Source organism: Streptopelia decaocto, assembly GCF_964273445.1.
Source record: "Streptopelia decaocto genome assembly, chromosome: 2".
NCBI classification, from domain to species: domain Eukaryota; kingdom Metazoa; phylum Chordata; class Aves; order Columbiformes; family Columbidae; genus Streptopelia; species Streptopelia decaocto.
Window position 1 is genome coordinate 158,010,175 of NC_138655.1, and position 20,192 is coordinate 158,030,366.

Here is a 20,192-nt window from a genome sequence, read left to right on the forward strand (position 1 = left end):
CATAGCAGTTATATTAGAACACAAGGAGAAGCTGTCCATAGATTCCTCTTGTCAGGGTTAATCCTTAATGTCATAATCATCTTTCAAGAAATGATCTGTCCTGTTTATCTATCCTAATAAAGGCATTACAATAAATCATGAGATCTTTCCCCATAGCACAATTCCAGCACCGCCTTCTTCGAGCAGTCAAGGTAGAGCTGGTTAAGTTTCTCTTCAGGAAAGTGTGACACCAAACTTCAAGTTCAGTTACATTTAATTGCTTGAGTGATTAATGTAGATCTGTGTCATCAGCATCCTGGTTTGTCTTGGCTATTTTACAGTGTATTTTTTCAGAAAGAGGTCTGGTTTGACCACAGCATGTTTTGCTGCTTCTAGATAGGTTGGCATGGGCTTAAACTCTGCCAGGGGAAATTTAGGCTGGATATTAGAAAGCAATTCTTCACAGAGAGAGTGGTCAGGCATTGGAATGGCTGCCCAGGGAGGTGCTGGACTCACCGGCCCTGGAGGTTTTTAAACTCAGATTGGACATGGCACTTAGTGCCATGATCTAATAAATGGACTAGAGTTGGACCAAGGGTTGGACTCAATGATCTCTGAGGTCTTTTCCAACCCAGTCGATTCTGTGATTCTGTGAAAAATACTGTTCAAAGCATCTGATCTCTTTTATTTTATACTTAAGTACATAGGTACTTATGCTGCATTGCAGCACACAAATTTTCTTGCTTCCTCATTCGTAGGTTAGGAATGACTCAAGAAAAATCTGCAAAACTAAAGTTTAGAATTAGCACAACAGACTTCAAAAAAATTTCAGGAATATGTGATTCTGTAAATAAGGGGCAGGCATATAGTTGTTTTGCTGTGGTTTTTGACTAATTCTGAAAGGTGTGTTAATTTTATGGATTCGGTAGCTTCTAAACACAAAGGTGCATCTGGTGGACAGAACTGTTAGTTTTGCGTTTATTGTGTCTACAGGACTTTTTCATTCAAGTATAGCCCTATGCTGGCATGTCTGTGTAGCCTGCGGAAGAGAGATGACTTCTAGTGAGCTGTGTTGGACTGCAGAATAGTATTGGGATGGCACATGGCTGCACATGACTAAGTAGATTTACCTTATATTTCCCAGAAATTTTCTTTCACTTAAAGGAGAATTATCACCAAAATTTGCTGATAACAGAAAACAAGATTTGCTGATAAGTTATGCTATCTTCTGGTCGAAGAGAGAGTTTTTGAAGGAAAATTTGGTTGTGTGTCAAATAAAACAAGAATATTTCTTGTACACAGCAGCAGTGGTACAGACCCCAAATGATTCAAGTGACTCATAATTGGAAGACAGGGAGTACTGAGGAGCTGATGCTTGTTTTGAGCCCAAGATCAAAGAAGTGGAGACATTACCTCTAAGATGACAGAAATCAATTTGCATTTCTAACATTAGAACAGGAACTTCATAATGGGGAGGAAGGGGGAGCAGCGAAATAGTTTTTCTTTCTTTCTAGTGCTCCTAACTAAACATGTTTCTGTTGGGAAGAACAGAACACAGTATATATCCTTAAAGAAGCTGGTTTTCCTCAGTCTTTTCGAACAATATTGATGATTTTTTTTCAGAGTGCCAGTGAATCACAGAATCACAGAATGTCAGGGATTGGAAGGGACCTGGAAAGCTCATCCAGTGCAATCCCCCCGCCAGAGCAGGAACACCCAGATGAGGTTACACAGGAAGGGGTCCAGGCGGGTTGGAATGTCTGCAGAGAAGGAGACTCCACAACCTCCCTGGGCAGCCTGGGCCAGGCTCTGGCACCCTCACTGAGAAGAAGTTTCTTCTCATATTTAAGTGGAACCTCTTGTGTTCCAGTTTGAACCCATTACCCCTTGTCCTATCATTGGTTGTCACCGAGAAGAGCCTGGCTCCATCCTCCTGACACTCACCCTTTATATATCTGTAAACATGAATGAGGTCACCCCTCAGTCTCCTCTTCTCCAGCTCCAGAGCCCCAGCTCCCTCAGCCTTTCCTCACACGGGAGATGCTCCACTCCCTTCAGCATCTTTGTTGCCCTGCGCTGGACTCTCTCCAGCAGTTCCCTGTCCTGCTGGAACTGAGGGGCCCAGAACTGGACACAATATTCCAGATGTGGTCTCAACAGTGAAGATGGTTCTTGTGCATTAATTTCCTATCTGATTACAGGGAAGCAATGTACACAAGCCAGCATTAAATAGAAGCCTGTTTTTAAGGAGTCTCAGCATAGTCATAATTTACATTAAGTGGAGAGATTTTGCTTTTGAGAGGTAGTCTCTTCCAGAAGAGGGTAGAATTGAGCTTTGCTTTTGTTCTGGCATAAATTTTCCTTCTGTGCACTTAAGATTCTCTCTTCCGTTCCTGATGTCCAGCTTGTGATAACACTGTACATTATCGTTTCACACATTATTATGGTTATTGAACAGTGCTAACCTTCAAGAGCTTTCAGTTCTGCTTTTTGCCTTCAACTATTCTCTGGTTACAGTGGAAGTGTATGATTTTATTTTGGCTACAAATAACAGATTTCATTTGAAAGTTTGCATTTGGTCAGCCATAGCGAATGGTTAAGAGGACCCTGAAGTAAAGCTGCATAATTCTTCCACTGTGACAAAATGTTTGTGATATTGGGTCACAAAGAGTGTGTTAGAAACTTTATTTCCATAATATACATAAATTATTATATAAAGTTTCACATTTTTTCTGGCAAGTCAGTTTGTTGCTATTATCAGTGTTTTTGGCATACTGACCGTATGGTTTTGAGGCTTGATGAAATACTCATGGTGCTGTCTGGATAGATGATTTTTATTTGCTGTGTCTGTGCTTTCCCGACTTGAAGGATTAGTACTTTAATCTCCTCAAAAGTAGGTTGGGCTCAAAGGTACAGAATTCCTCCACTCTTGACAGTTGTGATGCAGAGGAGTTGCCATATGGTTTTCCCAAATGCAAAGGCAGCGTGTGTGCTCGAGGAACACATTTCAACACTGCGGTGTAACTTCAGTAATGCATTTCTGCTGAACTAAGAGAACAACCTTTCCTATATAATATAGAATTTTACTGCTACTGGACTTAGGAAAAAATCTCTGCACTTAAATCCAAATGCTCTGTACTATAAGATCACATAAGCATCACTTTCTAGTAATGGAGTAGAGAAGAATAAGTACCTTGATGGTCCTGGCATTGAATTGTGGTGCCAAAAGGGCACCAGGGTTGTAATGACCATACTTTGTCTTTATGCAGCAGTAGATTAAGATTGGGAGGGGGTTTTCCTAGCAGTAGGTTGTCTATATAGTCTTGGTTTTAAAACTGGCACTGTTTTCATGAATCAAAGGGTATTAAAATACCCTACAATACTATTTTTGAGTGAATAAGTGTGTCTTTCAAATGACAGCATTAACATAGGAAATGTAAATTTTATTTTGAAATAGCTTCTTCCCTGAGTGGGAACAAAGACTCCATCTACAGCCTCGCGATGAATCAAATGGGAACAGTTATTGTATCAGGGTCCACTGAAAAGGTAAGCAAAGATCTGGTAAGGCTCTTTCCACGTCAGTTCAAAGTTTAATATAAAGAGACAATTTTAGTCATTTTCGGTGTCATGTCTGTAGCAGCTTTTGTTGTTTTAATAGTGAGAGTAGACAGTTTTTTTTAAATGGGAGTCCAAGTGTAGGATACAAATTTCCAAGTCAGTATAAAAATGACGATAGGATTCACCAGCAAAGCATCTGAGAGGATTCTCAGTATCTTTTCTTTTTATCCACATCACACTCTTCTGTTTCCAGTCGCTTCCATTCTTTAATTTCTTAAGAAGACAGAAAAAGCTGGAACACATTAAATTAAAATCAACTGAAGAAAATCACATATGGTTATTAGAGGTGCATAACACCTAGTTACGTCTATCTTGTTTTAAGGAAGTATGTTTCTGGTAATGGATGTCTGTGTGTTTGGAACAAGGGTCAGCTTATTCAGAAAAGCTTAATTTTCTGTAGAGAAAACGCTTTGGTGGGAAGAACGATGTTAATGTGACTTATCCAATGTCTGTTTACGTAGGTTCTAAGAGTGTGGGATCCAAGAACTTGTGCAAAACTAATGAAACTCAAAGGGCACACGGACAACGTAAAAGCTTTGCTGTTGAACAGAGATGGCACCCAGGTATGGGCTTTAACTTGAGACAAAGGCGTTTGGCAGCAGAAATGTCATTAGTCTTTTGCAATACTATTTTGTGTCATAGATTACAGAGGGTAGCTTAAGTATTTTACAGATATTTAGTGATGAAGGGAGGGATGCTGGTGGGTGCAAGCTGTTTTATTACATGTGCGTTGATGTACAGAGGGGGTGGTTTAGGTAAAATAGCTAGAAATTGTGACTGTAGTTGTTAACCTGCCAGTCTTCATTTGGCACCATATTAATGGAAAAATAGAGCCATAAGAATGAAAGCTCTTTATGAAAGAAATGATTGTAAAAAACTTAAATACCTGCTTGATTAAAGTATGATGGTTGTTGCTGCTCAGTGTCTTTCAGGCAGCTCTGATGGGACCATCCGCCTGTGGTCCCTTGGGCAGCAGAGATGCATAGCCACGTATCGAGTCCACGACGAAGGCGTTTGGGCTCTGCAGGTCAATGAAGCCTTCACTCATGTTTATTCGGGAGGAAGAGACAGAAAGATTTATTGTACAGATTTACGAAACCCTGATATCCGTGTGCTTATCTGTGAAGAAAAAGCACCAGTTCTGAAGGTAATTCTTTCAATCAGAGGATCACAGGATGGTTGAGGTCATCTGGTCCAACCTCCTGCTCAGCAGGGTCACCTAGAGCTGGTTGCTCAGGACCATTTCCAGATGACTTTTGAATATCTCCAAAGATGGAGACTCCACAACCTCCTTGGACAACTGTTTCCAGTGCTCAGTCACCATCACAGTATAAAAGTGTAATTATATTGTGTGTTGTTGAGAAATAAGTTGATAAAAAAGCATATTGGGTAAGAACTATTTGCTACACCACACCTTCAGTATATTGGCTTTGTCTCTTAAATTGCATCTGAAATTTAATTGTCTGAAGAAGGTAAGTGCCTGGCAGCTACCTAAAATCTACAATTTCAGATATTAATGAAATTGAATATGCTTCAAATGTGAAAAGTTGTTTTTGCCAGACTCTAGAATGGTTTTAAGAAACTAAGCTGGCATTGGCAAGGCTTTACACAAAAATAATGTTTCTTAGCAGCAATATGTGTGCACAGGACTGTGTTGGAATAAGTTGCATACTCATGGGAACTAGGAGTAAAATTTATTGTGGGGTTTTTTTGACACATAAGCATGATGTTTTCTCAGCTGCATGCACACACAAGTTTTGAGTCTTTTGAAAAGACTGTTTTTTGGATTTATTTTGCCATCTGTAACTCTGGATGACATGACCTTGGAACATATAGATGTATAAGAAGTGTGCAATTGAAACAGATACCAGTATATGAGCAATTTCACTTTCCGTATGAGTGAACTCTGGCTCAGCATATTCACATAAAATCCTGGACATGTTAATGTAGAAGTCAGAAATTGAGAAGTTCAAGTTAGAAGACTTCTAAGTTAGCTACCGTGGTTCATTCTTGTCCAAGAAATAGGACTTTATAGTTATATAAAGTTATATAGTTATATATGTAGTTATATAATGTTCTGCTTTTTAATTAGCACAAAACTTCTTACACTTTCTTCTTAACCATGTGAATTATTTAAATGCAAAGTAATTCAGGGAATATTGTACTTACCAAACTGTCTGTTAGACAAGAAGCAACTTTAAATACTGTTTAGACATATTGTATCTACTGTTGTCCATGTCCAGAATTTATTTGTTGAATATTTGAAACAATTTATCTGGAGTTTCAAAAATGGCAGCTTAGTTATTTTTCACTTAAACTCTGCGTTTCTTTAGTAAACTGAAAGTAGTGCTGTTTCTGAGATACATCCAAGTATGGGAGCAGGTCTGCACAGAGCAAATATTAATTGAACAAAGGGAAATTAAGTGTGCCTGAAAGTATTTGTGCTTTCATTATTTAGATGGAACTTGATAGATCAGCTGATCCTCCTCCAGCACTTTGGGTTGCAACAACTAAATCCTCTGTGAATAAATGGGTAAGTGATACGTTTTAGACGCTGTGAATTCAAGTAAGTAGTCATGGGCTTTGCAGTCTTGGTTTGGGAACTGTTGGACTGTTTGCAATTTGAGTGTGACTTGCTGTGATCTGTAAGCTTTCTTTAAAACGAATCATAGAATACTAATATTGAAATTGATGGAAAGGCATTGAGCTATGACTTACTTTGCTACCTATTTATGCTGCTTTTAGAAATAAATGATGTTACTTGGCACCGGACAGTTAGCATAAAAATAGCAGCATGAACCAGCAGTCGGTACAGATAAAAGCAAAGTTCATAGATTATTATGAATGTGTCATTATTTTGTTTCTTTCTTTAGACTTTGAAGGGAATTCATAATTTTAGAGCATCTGGAGATTACGATAATGATTGTACCAATCCCATACCACCCCTGTGTACACAGCCTGACCAAGTTATAAAAGGTAAACAACTGTCTTATTAAGTACATTATAAAATCTGTTGTCATGAGCAGAAATGGTAGATTTTTAAGACTGGCTTAAGTTTTCAGGTAGTTGATACTATGATTTCAACTGAAACAGTGTGTTTATCGTCTATCTAGTGTTAGTTACAGTTAAAATAGTGTTTAAACCTTGGAGATATCCAAGTCTTACATGAAATAGCAAAACCAAAGAACGATCCTGCATGTCATGTTATACAGTTAAATTTAATGTAATGTTAGAAAAAAATCACTGTATTGACCTCAATTCTTGTTTATTTGCTAGGGGGTGCTAGTATTATTCAGTGCCACATTCTTAACGACAAGAGACACATATTAACCAAAGACACAAATAATAATGTGGCATACTGGGATGTCTTGAAGGTAAGTATGTAATTTCAGATTAAATAGCTACTGTTGCGTGATTAATTATTTTGTACCTTTTTTTATATATTATTTGTAGTGAGTGAGATTCCTGTGGTAGAGAGTAAGTCATCTTTCTGTCCCAAGACATAATGCAGAGTTTGCTTTTTGAAAGGGGAGTGTGCATTTCTGAGCTTTTCTGCTCCTTTTCCATCGTGACGCTGCCATCTGTATTCACCTGAATTTGGTGAAGTATTGACATCTCCATTCACCTCAAGTTCAGACCCTTGAATTCTATCCTGAAAATAGTGTTTGTTTTGGTTGGGTTTTGTTTCAAAGAGGGCTCATAGAGGCCCATGGGCATGTCTGCCCCACATAGTATGGAACAACCTAAGAAAACTTGCCCTGCAAAAGGGAAACATGGGCTTCAGGTCCTGCTACAAACCCACAAGTGTGCTCACTAGTGTAGTATGGGAGCATAAACTCGCCACTTCCCTTGTTAGTTAGGGCGTAGATGAGGTTCTTAGGGACATGGTTTAGAGGTGGACTTGACAGTGTTGGGTTAACAGTTGGACTCGATCTTAAAGGTCTTTTCCAACCAAAATGATACAATGATTGGAAGGAAAGGCAGCAGAAGGGGCCATAGCTCCTGTCACTTGAGAGGCTTGACATGGCATTTCCGTATCTTGCTTTACCCAATGATTCATCAGAGGAGAGGGGGAAAAAATGCGGAGAGAAAGGACTGGAATCCCAGCTCAGTGAGACAGTCAGCAATTTTGTGTCTTGTAAAATTTTGTTTGAAATTTTAAATGTTTTTCTGTTTCATCTTGATCTATGCAGTATTCCAGCCAAGATTCAGTAATGAAGCACACTCACCTAACTTACTGAGTTGCTGACTGAAGTGAGAAAAAAGGAGATTTAGTTGGAGAATGTAGATTTGTACTAAAAATTATCCAGATGAGTTTTGTGGACAAGTGGATAGCTTTTCTTTCTATTGGTTTACAGTCGGTGTATATTTAAGTACAGCATTAGAGCTCAGGACCAAAGCCAAATGCTAATGTTAATTTGTACTTTCATTCAGTTCTCTCTCTTTTGTTAGGAAGGGTTTCAGAAGCATCTCTTAGATATGTTTAAATGAATATTCACTTTAGAGATGGGGTTACTTGCCAGATCAGCGTCATCTTACATGTAGGACACTGCACTCTAAAGCAGACACTTTTTATTGAGGACGCCAAATAAAAGAGGGAAGGTTTCTTACCTGTAGCTGCACCCTTCAGTCTTTGCTTCCTGTAATTTCTCCTGCATTTTGAGGCAATAAGTCGTGCAAGGCTACAGTCCTTTGAGTTTGCTTAAATCATGTTTCAGGGTTCAGGATGTCACTGCAAGTGAATTATAAGAATTTAGATATTAGAAGACTTAAGGAACCTTAAAAGGATACAGTAAACCAAACTGAGACAGGAAAAAAGGATCAGCACACAAATTCACTCTCTGCTGTTCGCATTGCAGTAGTTGAGCTGAATTTGTTCCTAGATTTGCAACAAATATTGCTGTTTGATGGCGAATTTTACTGAAGTATTGATACTGATGGGGAGAGGAATGGCAGAGGCTGCTAGAAGACTCAGTGATAGGGCAAATGGTTTTTATTAATGTGAAGCAATACTTCCCTATCTTTCCACTGTCATGATGCCACTACCTCAGAAATAAATAAGAATTACTTACCACATAAACTATCGTTTAATTCTTTTTGAAAAATTTGAACCTTGAACTTGAGTGTTTCTGGACTACAGTGCTCATGGAGGAGTCATAAGTCATAATCATTCCAAGTGTATATGAAAGATCAAGTAAAAGATGCAAAGTGTTGATCTGACTTGATACTCAGAATTTTAAAACTTGTGTATTTCTTTTGGTGTACAGGCATGTAAAGTTGAAGACCTGGGGAAAGTCGATTTTGAAGAAGAAATTAAGAAGAGATTTAAAATGGTGTATGTGCCAAACTGGTTCTCAGTAGACTTGAAAACTGGGGTGAGATACAACTCCTAAATACATTGTTTTAATGTCATATTTCATATATTTTCATACACTGCTTTTTCACAAAGGTTTTAGTGTGTCATAGGTTTTGAAGAATGATCATCTTTTATTTGATGGATTGGATGTAATTTGAAGCAAAGCAGCAAATTTTACCTCACTTCTTAATAATCTGAATAACAGATTTTATAACTTTTTTTCCTCATAGTATGATCAGTTTAAATCCAGCAGTACCAATTATCAATTAATACAGTTTGGTAAACAAAGTGTGCTGTGCTGCATTTAGAAATTCTTTATATTCCCAGCTAAGTATGAGCAAAATAAATTTATAGACTTTTAAAATACAAAACAACTATTGCATTTCTCTTTCTGGTGGCCTTTTTCCAACAGATGTTGACAATTACTTTGGATGAAAGCGACTGCTTTGCAGCCTGGGTTTCAGCAAAGGATGCTGGATTTAGCAGTCCAGATGGTTCTGATCCAAAATGTAAGTTTTAACTAATATTAGTGTTTTATTGAGACCAAAACAAAGTAGGATTTGTGTTGCAGAGTATTCCAGTGCCACAAATCTCAGCAGCTGGTTGGATTTTAGGGCTTATTTTGAGGCTGAATTCTGCAGAGAATTCTCCAGTGAGAATGTTTGCTTTTTGTTCTGAAACGTTTCAGTCACATTCAGGTTTTCTATTTAACTTGGTGCTAAACCTTCAAGAAGCAAAAGGGGAAAAGTAATATTCCTAAACTTGGACTTATTACTGAACCTAGAGGATGTTATAGCATGCGAGTTATTACACAGTAGTGATTCTATAATCAGCTTTTTCAACAAAGAGTATTGTCATGTATCATTCTGAGATTGCAATAGGCAGATTTCTGTGCCCATAAATAGTTTTGTTTTGGGAACAGAACTGCTCCAACTTTTGGGAATGTTTTCAGCTGTAAGTCAAATGTCAGAATATTATGATGCCAACGGTATTTGCGTAACTGAAGTTCTACCTCGCGATGTCTTGCCAGTAAACCTTGGAGGGCTTCTCCTGCAAGCGCTTCTGGAGTATTGGCCTAGAACACATATCAATCCAATGGATGAAGAAGAAAATGAAATAAATCATGGTTAGTGTTTTAATATTTTCCTTTTCCTAGGATTTATTAATACATTCTGTTTATACTTCTGCTTCTTTCACAGATACAACTTGACTTGCTGTCTTAAAACTCTCTCTGTATGCATTACAAATGGTTTTTAATGCTTTTAAATTTGCTTTTCACCAAAATTTGCTGAGGAGCTTCTTCTGCAAGTGTCAGTGAAAATCCTAAGAACTCTAAGTCTGTGAAAAAAGCAGGTGAATAGATGATACTGAAGTCAGAGAAACATGATGCTGTGGGGAAAACCAGTTACTGGCAAAACTAAGGTTTGACTTGGAAAAGAAACAACCTCCATAATGACAGCAAAGAGCGATTGTTGAGTTACTCAACATTAGCCAGTATTCTCTTGACATAATTCCAGTTTTCTTCTAGGTATTATGAACAATATAAGATAAAGATTTATTGGAAAAAAATATATTCAGTAGATATTAGAGTAATACATAGGGTAGGTTTATACAAAGCCACCTAAAAGAGTGGTGTTTTAAGGTAAGAAGGCTAAGTCTAATCAGACATGAGATAAAAAACACAGCTATTTAAAATGTAAGATAGCGGCTGCATTTGCAGAATGAAAGACACTGTGTAAATCCCAAGTTTGTGGATTATTCTGAAATGAATTCAACCCAGGTCAGGTTTGACTGAAAAGTCTTATCTTTGGCGATTAAGAAATTAGGCTCTATAGATAATACAGTTAAGAAAACTGTAAGTTCAGCAATATCTTGCTATTTTATGACAAAGATTGTGCCAAGAGTTAGCTACGTCCTTGTTTCAAAAATGGTCTCCATGGAGTGTTAAAGCACTTGGCCGGCTTTTCTGGGGAAATGTGCTGATTTTTGTACTTTTGTGTATTGGCAATTAAGAGCCAGACAATATACGGGAAGTATAAGTCAGGCTTTTGTATTGTTGGAACACTGATGCTGCGCCACTTATTTCTGTGAATAGTTGTGGATCAGTGGAATCTTTAGACCAGAATCAGTCCTCATTTTCCCTTTCATGTGTCACAAACTGATACTGAATGGTGACTTAAGAAGATAAAGTGTACCTGCTGGACACTGAAATTAGTGTAAAGAGAGAAGAACTTAAATATACAGGGTTGTTTCTCTCAATTATTAACAGAACTTAGGAAGAAATCTTTCAAACTGAAGGATTTCTCACTTGCTCTAACTTCAGTATCATATTCATCCCTTCTGTTAGAGAACAGGTTTTCTTTTTTGGTTTCTTTACTTGGTACTATATTGATATTTCTTTTACTACATGTGTGGCTGGTCAGAAAGCTGAGGAATTATTCATCTCATGAGACTAAAATTTCCTCTTGAGTCTACCTTTTCTCTTCTTGCACAAAGTCTCTTTCACATGCACTTACACTAAGGGCTTCAAGTGATTGGTGTAATGTGTAAATTATTTAGCGATTGTCCATTGTTTAGACAACTTGATAATTTAAAAAAAGAATTTAACAGACTTAAAATAATAGGAAGATGTTGATTAACCTTAGATCAAATTTGGCAAACAAGTCTTGATATAAATGGATAAATATATTTGTGTTATTTGAAAGATTAAATCAGTTTCTAATTTTATTCTTTTTATTTGAGACAATGAGACAAGAGTGGAAGGGCAGAAGACAGGGACAATGCCTGATATATTATCCTTTTTCCCCTCCTTCATGAGGCTTTATGTTGAAACCCCACATACACAGGATTCTGGAAGGATCGTTTTACTTGCAGTGTAAATCCCTTGGTCCTAATTTGTTTTTCTTACGTATACCAGAATAAATAGTATTCAACTTCATTGATGCCAATGGAAATTCAATATATTCATCAATGATTTGGATGAGGGAATAGAGTGCACTATCAGCAAGTTTGCTGATGACACCAAGCTGGGAGGAGTGGCTGATGCTGGAAGCTGTGCTGCCATCCAGAGACCTGGACAGGCTGGAGAGTTGGGTGGGGAAAAATTTAGTGAAATATAACAAGGGCAAGTGTAGAGTCTTGAATCTGGGCAGGAACAACCCCAGGTTCCAGTATACGTTGGGGAATGACCTGTTAGAGAGCAGCGTAGGGGAAAGGGACCTGGGGGTCCTGGGGACAGCAGGATGACCATGAGCCAGCACTGGGCCCTTGTGGCCAGGAAGACCAATGGTACCTGGGGTGGGTTAGAAGGGGGGTGGTCAGTAGGTCAGAGAGGTTCTCCTGCCCCTCTACTCTGCCCTGGTGAGACCACACCTGGAATATTGTGTCCAGTTGTGGCCCCTCAGTTCCAGCAGGACAGGGAACTGCTGGAGAGAGTCCAGCACAGGGCAACAAAGATGCTGAAGGGAGTGGAGCATCTCCCGTGTGAGGAAAGGCTGAGGGAGCTGGGGCTCTGGAGCTTGGAGGAGACTGAGGGGTGACCTCATTAATGTTTATGAATATGTAAAGGGTGAGTGTCAGGAGGATGGAGCCAGGCTCTTCTCGGTGACAACCAATGATAGGACAAGGGGTAAGGGGTTCAAACTGGAACGCAAGAGGTTCCACTTAAGTTTGAGAAGAAACTTCTTCTCAATGAGGGTACCAGAGCCTGGCCCAGGCTGCCCAGGGGGTTGTGGAGTCTCCTTCTCTGCAGACATTCCAACCCGCCTGGACACCTTCCTGTGTAACCTCATCTGGGTGTTCCTGCTCCATGGGGGGATTGCACTGGATGAGCTTTTGAGGTCCCTTCCAACCCCTGATATTCTGTGATTCTGTGAAATAGTGTTGATTTTTTAATCTTATCCTAAGTGTCTAATGTGGAATCAGGTTCTTCAGTGTTCGAAGACCATACTGCTATAACTAGCTAAAAATAAATTGTATTTAGAATGCAGTAACTTCAAGGAAATACAAGTCTGAGCTTTACTAGTCCACTATTCTGACATCTGACAAATCCAGGTAGAAGAGCAAAGCAAACATCCTGCATAGTTGGGAGGGGGGAATGGTTTCATCTCAGTGGAATATCTTTAGTTTGTTTCTAATATTAGTATTGTGCAGTTTGACAAATGCTCAGAATTCTGCTCAGGAACTAGAGAAAAACAGTCATCAGGTTGTGGCTCATGAGCTCTATTGCCCTTTTCTTCAAGATTTTTGAAACAGACCTTCCAGAAACCTGTATCGATCTCATTACCCTCTAGTGTTCCTTTTAATATATTTGATATCTGTACCAGCTACAGATGGAAAAGGCACTTTTTGCTCCATGTATACCCAGTTTTAAGGCCTAGTGCATTCTTATTGTTGTATATATTTTTTCCCAACAGTGAACGGCGAGCAGGAGAACAGAGTCCAGAAAGGAAACGGATACTTCCAAGTGCCACCACATACACCGGTTATTTTCGGTGAGGCCGGAGGACGCACTTTGTTCAGGTATGAAAACTCACGAGTGTAAATTCAGTGGCTAAACAATCACTTCCTTTGTGCAAGAACAAGTGTTATCAAAATGTAATACTTGCGTCTGATTTGTACCGTGTATCCAAGACACACCCCTGACAGGCAAAATAAGCAGCAATTAATTACAATTTTGCATTGTCCACCTGAGTATCTGAGTTTAAACATCAACAAGGTGTGGGGTTTCACAGTGGTAAGTTGTATTTGTTCTTAGTTGCATGTCATTTTTTTAGATCTTTTTGGGTCCTCTCTTCCTGCAAGCCAGTTAACTAAATTAGAATTAAATTGTGCTGCTTCAGACTCTTGTAAAACTTCTGTTATGGCTTTGATGTGCTGGTCTTTGAGCATTAATGACTTAGACAGGAGATCCTGCTCACTAGAGAGTTGGTTTATGCTCCCAAAATTAGAATTGGTGACCCATTAGAAGGTCCTCAGCTCGGCAGGTGGGAGCACAGGCTCTATGTTATAATCTGTATATGCTGATTTCTATTTCTTTTCATTCTGTGTGGAAAAGTCTGTGATACATGGTACATCAGAGACAGTTTAATAGTGCTGCAAACCAAATTCCAAGCTTTCAAATACCGTGAAGCATTTTAACATTTACTGATCTAGTGGATTTTAAATTTGACGGGTGGGATATATTTGACTTATTTTTGTTTCCCAGGCCCAAAAGTAGGTACCTTTCACTCCATGGATTGGTCAGTAAAGCAGAGTAACCTTTTTCAGCTTTGAAAACTGATGTCAATGTATTTACACTGTAGCTGTGGCTTAATATTTGCATCCATACTGTACTGGTGGATGTTATACAGGTTGTTCTCAAACAACACTTGACAGACACTGTTGGAGAGAACAAGCCATACTTATTGGACCTCAAGAGTGTGTTGCAGGAATCTCTGACAAAATACTTGATTGGAATGTATAAATTACATACGGCTTTGTTTCACCGTTGCATGTAAATTGGTTTTGTTCTTTCCATTTGGTGAGAGCTTAGCAAACGCTTTACATGCAAAGCTCATTTTTTCTAAGCAGAAAATAATTACTTTATACCAGGTGCTCCTCTTCCCTTTCTCCTGACAGTTTTTTGCTTCAATATTCACAATCCATGAGCAAAGGATGTTTTTAAATGTCTCTGTACCAGGGGCTGTGGTCTCCTGAACACCTCCCTGTTTGTGCTTTGGGGATCTGTCTTCCTTTTTCTGGTCGTTATGGAAAATACGTGATCACTTCCCCAATAAGTTTGGTGTTGATAAGTATAAGGGCAGCTAACCAAGTTCAAGCTCTTTGTCCATTAAAAGGGCAGATCGTCGCTTGAAAGCTTTTTAATGCCCATTACAGTAATTGCTTCCATTCACAAAGGTTATTTCTGCATGTCTTAGGTTATTATGTCGGGATTCAGGTGGTGAAACGGAATCTATGCTTCTAAATGAAACTGTGCCACAATGGGTGATCGACATCACTGTGGATGTAAGTGTCACATATGTAGATTTTGCCTATATTTTAAGGTGAACTGCAGGTTTTTTTACCTGTATGGAATCTGAAATGACATTTTAAATTTGTACTCTGTATTTAAAACAAGTGATCTCAAGGTCTGTATTTGGGATTCATGATCTTTTGATGTGTCCAGTTATTTCTACTCACTTTCTTTTGACAGAAAGTCTTAGAAAAAGAATTGAAAGCACTGTGCATAACTGGTATCCTTTTAAAGTGCAGAACAGAAGATACTCTCCATATTGCTTTGATACTACCCAATTTCCTTTGAAATAAATGATAATTTATATTTAAAAGCTAAATCTAATGTGCATCATCTAAAGTGAAGCATCTTAGGCGTGTGAGTAAATTGGAGGTTGGCTGTGCTGGTTATATTGATTAAGAATCTCTCTTGGGTTTTGATAATTAGGAGCTGAATATACTTCACATACTAGCTGGTGGAAATAGGAGCTGATCACAATCCATCCTAAATTAAAACTTCTCCATTTGTTTCCTTCTAGAAAAATATGCCCAAATTCAATAAGATTCCCTTCTACCTCCAACCTCATTCATCATCAGGGGCAAAAACTCTAAAGAAGTAAGTAATGCATGTTTGCATTAAATTGTTGTTGTCAACTAATGATATTTATATTATGTTTCCTATTTCTAACTGTGATGAATAATAGCTTTTTAAAAGGAAAAGGTACAAAACCTGCCAGTAAGGAATGCAAGACAGTCTGCCCATCACATTAGCTGTAACTGGGAGCTGTATAGGTTAGAAATCAGTGCAAGTCCTCAGATACAAAGTCAGTGTCATAGAGAAAACACCCCAAATTGTTACATATAAATGGTATTTTCCACAAATGTCTAATGCCTCTTTAAGTCTTGTTGAATTCTTTACATCAGAGACAATTTGTGAAGGAGCAACTTCATAGACTTTTTCTGTACTTTATGGAGAAACTGCTGCTGTTTATTACTTTAGAATGTCCTTTTATAAGTGGGGTGAACACCATATTCTGGTTTACCTCTTATTATTCCATATATCTCTGTCCTACTCTTACTGATCCCTTTTCTATTGAAAAAATAAGAGTCGTGTACAATACTCATCATCCAAGATTTGATTTTAATTTGGTCTTTTGCATATCTTAGAGCTTTTTTGTGTCCCTTTAGCTCTGTGGATCTTTGGAGAAATAGCTGTTATGATCATGATATTCTGGATGGTTCTGATAATTCACTGTTAAATTTATTATAGGAAGGTCTTATCTGTGTGCTTGCATAATTTGCTACGGATTCAGGTATTTGGAAAATAAGAAATACAGTTTCTCAAGTTGTTTTTCCTTCTAAACTTCACTTAAATTATCTAGAGACCGACTGTCAGCAAGTGATATGCTGCAGGTGAGAAAAGTGATGGAACACGTGTATGAGAAAATCATCAACTTGGATAACGAGTCCCAGACAACCAGCTCTTCCAATAATGAAAAAGCAGGAGAACAAGAAAAAGAGGAGGACATCGCTGTGCTAGCGGAGGAGAAGATTGAGCTGCTGTGCCAGGACCAGGTGAGTTACTCAAGCGTTTTGGCCTGTGAACAAAAGCAATGTCCAGCAATGAAGCAGCTGTGAATTTCTGAATACTGAGCTTGAAATGCTCTATGGTACCTTTAAAACTAAGGAAATGTTTTGACGTCTTGTTAACCGGTTGCTGACGAAAGTTCAGAGAGTCGCAAACAGCTGGATCAAAGAATTTATGTAGCATGTCTGTTTAATTTGGTTCTGACTGGTGGCCTTGATAGGATTGGTCACTCCTACTCAACAAATGGACTTAAGAGTCCCACAGAGTTCCATTTCTAGCATTTTTGGCATGTTTTTAGTTCTACTTTTCTAAAATTTGTCCGAAATCATGAATTGTCTAGTAAGTGTAATAAGCGCATGAAGATTGAGGAGGTGGTTGCAATGTGAAATTAAATGTTACATTGGTAAAACCTTCCAGCAACGCAACAGATTTACTTGCTGGTTGAAAAATCTGAGCCTTTGCATGGTCCATCTTTGATGCCAATTCACCCGTGGGATTGTTTTGCCCAACCAGAGCGTTTTAGCTTTGAATTTCTGCCTTGTGGAATAAAAGATGAACTTCTTACCATTTAGGTTTTGGATCCGAATATGGACCTTCGAACCGTAAAGCACTTCATTTGGAAGAGCGGGGGCGACCTGACGCTTCATTATCGCCAGAAATCGACGTGAAGGGAGCGGTGGACCCGAGTGGTTACTCATTTACTTGACCATACTGTACTGGTTCCAAGAGTTAGTACTATAGAAGCCCACTGAACCCCTAAGGTAGATGAGACTTCTAATGACTCAGTATGGACGGAAAGTATACATTTAATTGAAGCGACTAATAGATCTGTAATATAGAGGAAAAAATAATCTATATGACTTAAACTAAAGTCTGTCCTTGTCTCAGCCAATGAGATGGGAAGTCCCTGAGTGGTTGGTGTTATATGAGGTGTACAGAGAACGGGTGATAACCCAGTGCAGACTTTTGCTTCCTCCTTTTGGCTTTCTTGTTTTTCCAGAACATAATATCCTCATCTGCTCATGCTCGATACTAAACCATTTTGACCATATTAGTCGCCGCGTTCACAGAATAATCCTGAACTACACACGAGGTATTTTTAGTACATTCCATTCATAAAGTTCCAACAGTGCTACTCAAACATTTCTACCACTTAAAGAAATTGGGAAAACAGCAGAAAATAGGTATTGCCTACTTGAAAGAATCGGCCCGTTTAATTGCAAACGAAGGGTTAACGTCAGATTTGTTTTAATATTGCAACTCAGTTGCTATTGGCACCAAGAGTAAGAACACTAGATAAATATTGCAGCAGGGTCGGTCCAATGGTGCTGTGCATCATAACAGAGTGAACATGCTTTGCAGCAAGTTAACGAGATTGTTTTTTTAATATATATATATATAACTACTTCCTGCACTGTAACCTGGGTGTTCTAAAGACACACTAGTCTAATTTTTGGTGACTGTGCTCCAAAACTACGTGACATTCTCTTAAAACTTCAGACCATTCTGAAAATACGTTTAACGTTAAACCTTAGAGACTTCTGAGCAGATTTCATATTCATGATATAAAAATACTTACTCTTCTTTTCTGAGGTTTTATATGCATTTGTTCTTTTGTTATAGGTTTTTGCGGATCTTCTTTTCACTGTTCTTTCTAAAAACCTGTGACTGTCGTAGCCTCATAGTCTTTTATAGAGTTTAACTTATTGGGGGGAGGGACTAAAGGCATTTCAGCTTTCTGTTAGAAAATGTGGGGCTGTCCCAGAAAACCATTTGTAGCCGGAGCAAATTATAAATCCTCATAAAGAAATTGTGTCCGAATGATTCTTGTCTGAAGCAGAAGCACAAGTGCCTTCAAAGGGCAGTGGATTATTCGAGTTTCTTCAGGAGACAGACGCTCTTGCCCTTCCTGTGTCTTGCGATCAAGATTTAGGTTGAGGCCTAAAGAAAGTCCCAATATATTCTGTTACTGGGATTGTATTGGTCAAAGAAAGCGTAAAATATTTTTCATTGCATTTTATTTGGAAAAAATAGTCGACTCGTTCCCTTCTGCACTCGTAGCCTCGCTAAACAAACTCATTGCTTAAACAAAAGATGCGGTTCAGAACTCAACTAGCATGTCTTCTTCCCTGTCTTTTGAGAGTCGGTTTCAGTTTTTAATCCCAGTTTGTGTGTTTGATGCAATTGTGCCGTACCTGCACATTTTTAGTGATATTTGTGAATTAAATGCTTAAACAGAACTGTAACTTTTACTCATAATTTGCCCTTTGTATTTATTAATAGCAAGGGTTTGCGCTTGTTCCAATAGGCACTGTTTGTTTGGTTGGGTTTTCTCTGGTTGTTTTGCTGTCCTGTTGTGTACATTGGAACCGCTCCAGGAATTTCGTTTGAAATCAGCCAAGGTTGTAATTTTTCTTCTTTTATTTCTATTTTTTTTGCCCCCCAAAACACAGTTTCAGGAAAGACTGACAGAAGGGTCTGCAATGCCAGAAGGGTAAATGACGTTTCACAGTTGTATAGAATAAAAGGCTTTAGTTAAAATATTTTCAAGTTGTTCTGTGTATTGGATCAATTACACAGTTGTAGAGCTTGAGCCGTTACCATTTCATGGTTGAATTACAAAGGACTTCAGAACGCTTTGAAGCCTCAAGAAATGGCATCCCTTAAAGATGATCTTGTAATATGGTTGGATATAAGAATTGAGCAGGCATGCAAGCCTTCAAATGCAAGCTCTGATGTCCTGTTGAGGTGGAGGATGCGCTCCGGTGATGCTGTTTGCGTGAGCAGCACGTGCTTTGCTACTACGAAAATGATTTTGTGTAGTCCCTAAGAAGAGATGGCCTTGCTACAAGTGACTCATGCCTGTTGTCACACAGTTTTCTGGATGTGTATGAGTTATAGCCCTGTAAGAGACACACGGGTGGGTTTCCTGATGCTGAAGGTGCCGGTATAGAATACTCAAAGCCTTTGCTGTGTGAACTCGCAACAGCCGGGCTGCTCTCAGAGAGGACGCAGTAATTCAGTGCCTAGGAAGGCCGACGGTACCTGGGGTGCAGTAGGAAAAGTGTGACCAGCAGGTTGAGGTAGGTTGTTCCTCCCCATCTACTCTGCCCTGCTGAGGACACAGCTGGAGTTCTGTGTCCAGTTCTGGGCTCCCCAGCTTAAGAAGGACAAGGAATTAGTGGAGGGAGTCCAGCCAAGGGCTGTGAAGATGATGAAGGGGCTGGAGCATCTTTCTTATGAGGAGAGGCTGAGAGCTGGGGCTGTTCAGCCTGGAGAAGAGAAGCTCAGAAGGCATCTGTACAGTTAAACTGCACCTCAGCACTTAAATGATAAAGTTAATGGTTAGAGGTTTAAGGCTCTGTTTGGTTTTCTGAACAATTATGTTAGGTCATTGTTCATTTGTTATGAACATCTGGGCAGGAACAACCCCAGGTTCCAGTATAGGTTGGGAAATTACATATTAGAGAGCAGTGTAGGGGAAAGGGACCTGGGGGTCCTGGTGGACAGCAGGATGACCATGAGCCAGCACTGGGCCCTTGTGGCCAGGAAGGCCAATGGTACCTGGGGTGGATTAGAAGGGGGTGGTCAGTAGGTCAGAGAGGTTCTCCTGCCCCTCTACTCTACTCCTGCCCCTCTGCCCTGGTGAGACCACACCTG

General features: G+C 39.1%; 1 protein-coding gene across 1 annotated transcript in view; it reads left to right on the forward strand.

Annotated features, from left to right (window-relative positions):
* Positions 1–19,075, forward strand: part of WDR48 (WD repeat domain 48) — a 32,976-nt gene extending 13,901 nt beyond the window's left edge. The window contains exons 6-19 of the mRNA XM_082046059.1: positions 3,437–3,525; positions 4,059–4,160; positions 4,520–4,744; positions 6,056–6,130; positions 6,471–6,573; positions 6,874–6,971; positions 8,865–8,972; positions 9,366–9,462; positions 9,984–10,079; positions 13,369–13,474; positions 14,872–14,959; positions 15,484–15,560; positions 16,327–16,519; positions 17,105–19,075. Coding sequence (XP_081902185.1) covers positions 3,437–3,525; positions 4,059–4,160; positions 4,520–4,744; positions 6,056–6,130; positions 6,471–6,573; positions 6,874–6,971; positions 8,865–8,972; positions 9,366–9,462; positions 9,984–10,079; positions 13,369–13,474; positions 14,872–14,959; positions 15,484–15,560; positions 16,327–16,519; positions 17,105–17,200 — 1,553 coding nt within the window. The 3' untranslated portion in view covers positions 17,201–19,075. The remainder of the gene's footprint in view (positions 1–3,436; positions 3,526–4,058; positions 4,161–4,519; positions 4,745–6,055; positions 6,131–6,470; positions 6,574–6,873; positions 6,972–8,864; positions 8,973–9,365; positions 9,463–9,983; positions 10,080–13,368; positions 13,475–14,871; positions 14,960–15,483; positions 15,561–16,326; positions 16,520–17,104) is intronic.
* The last annotated feature ends 1,117 nt before the right edge of the window (positions 19,076–20,192 follow it).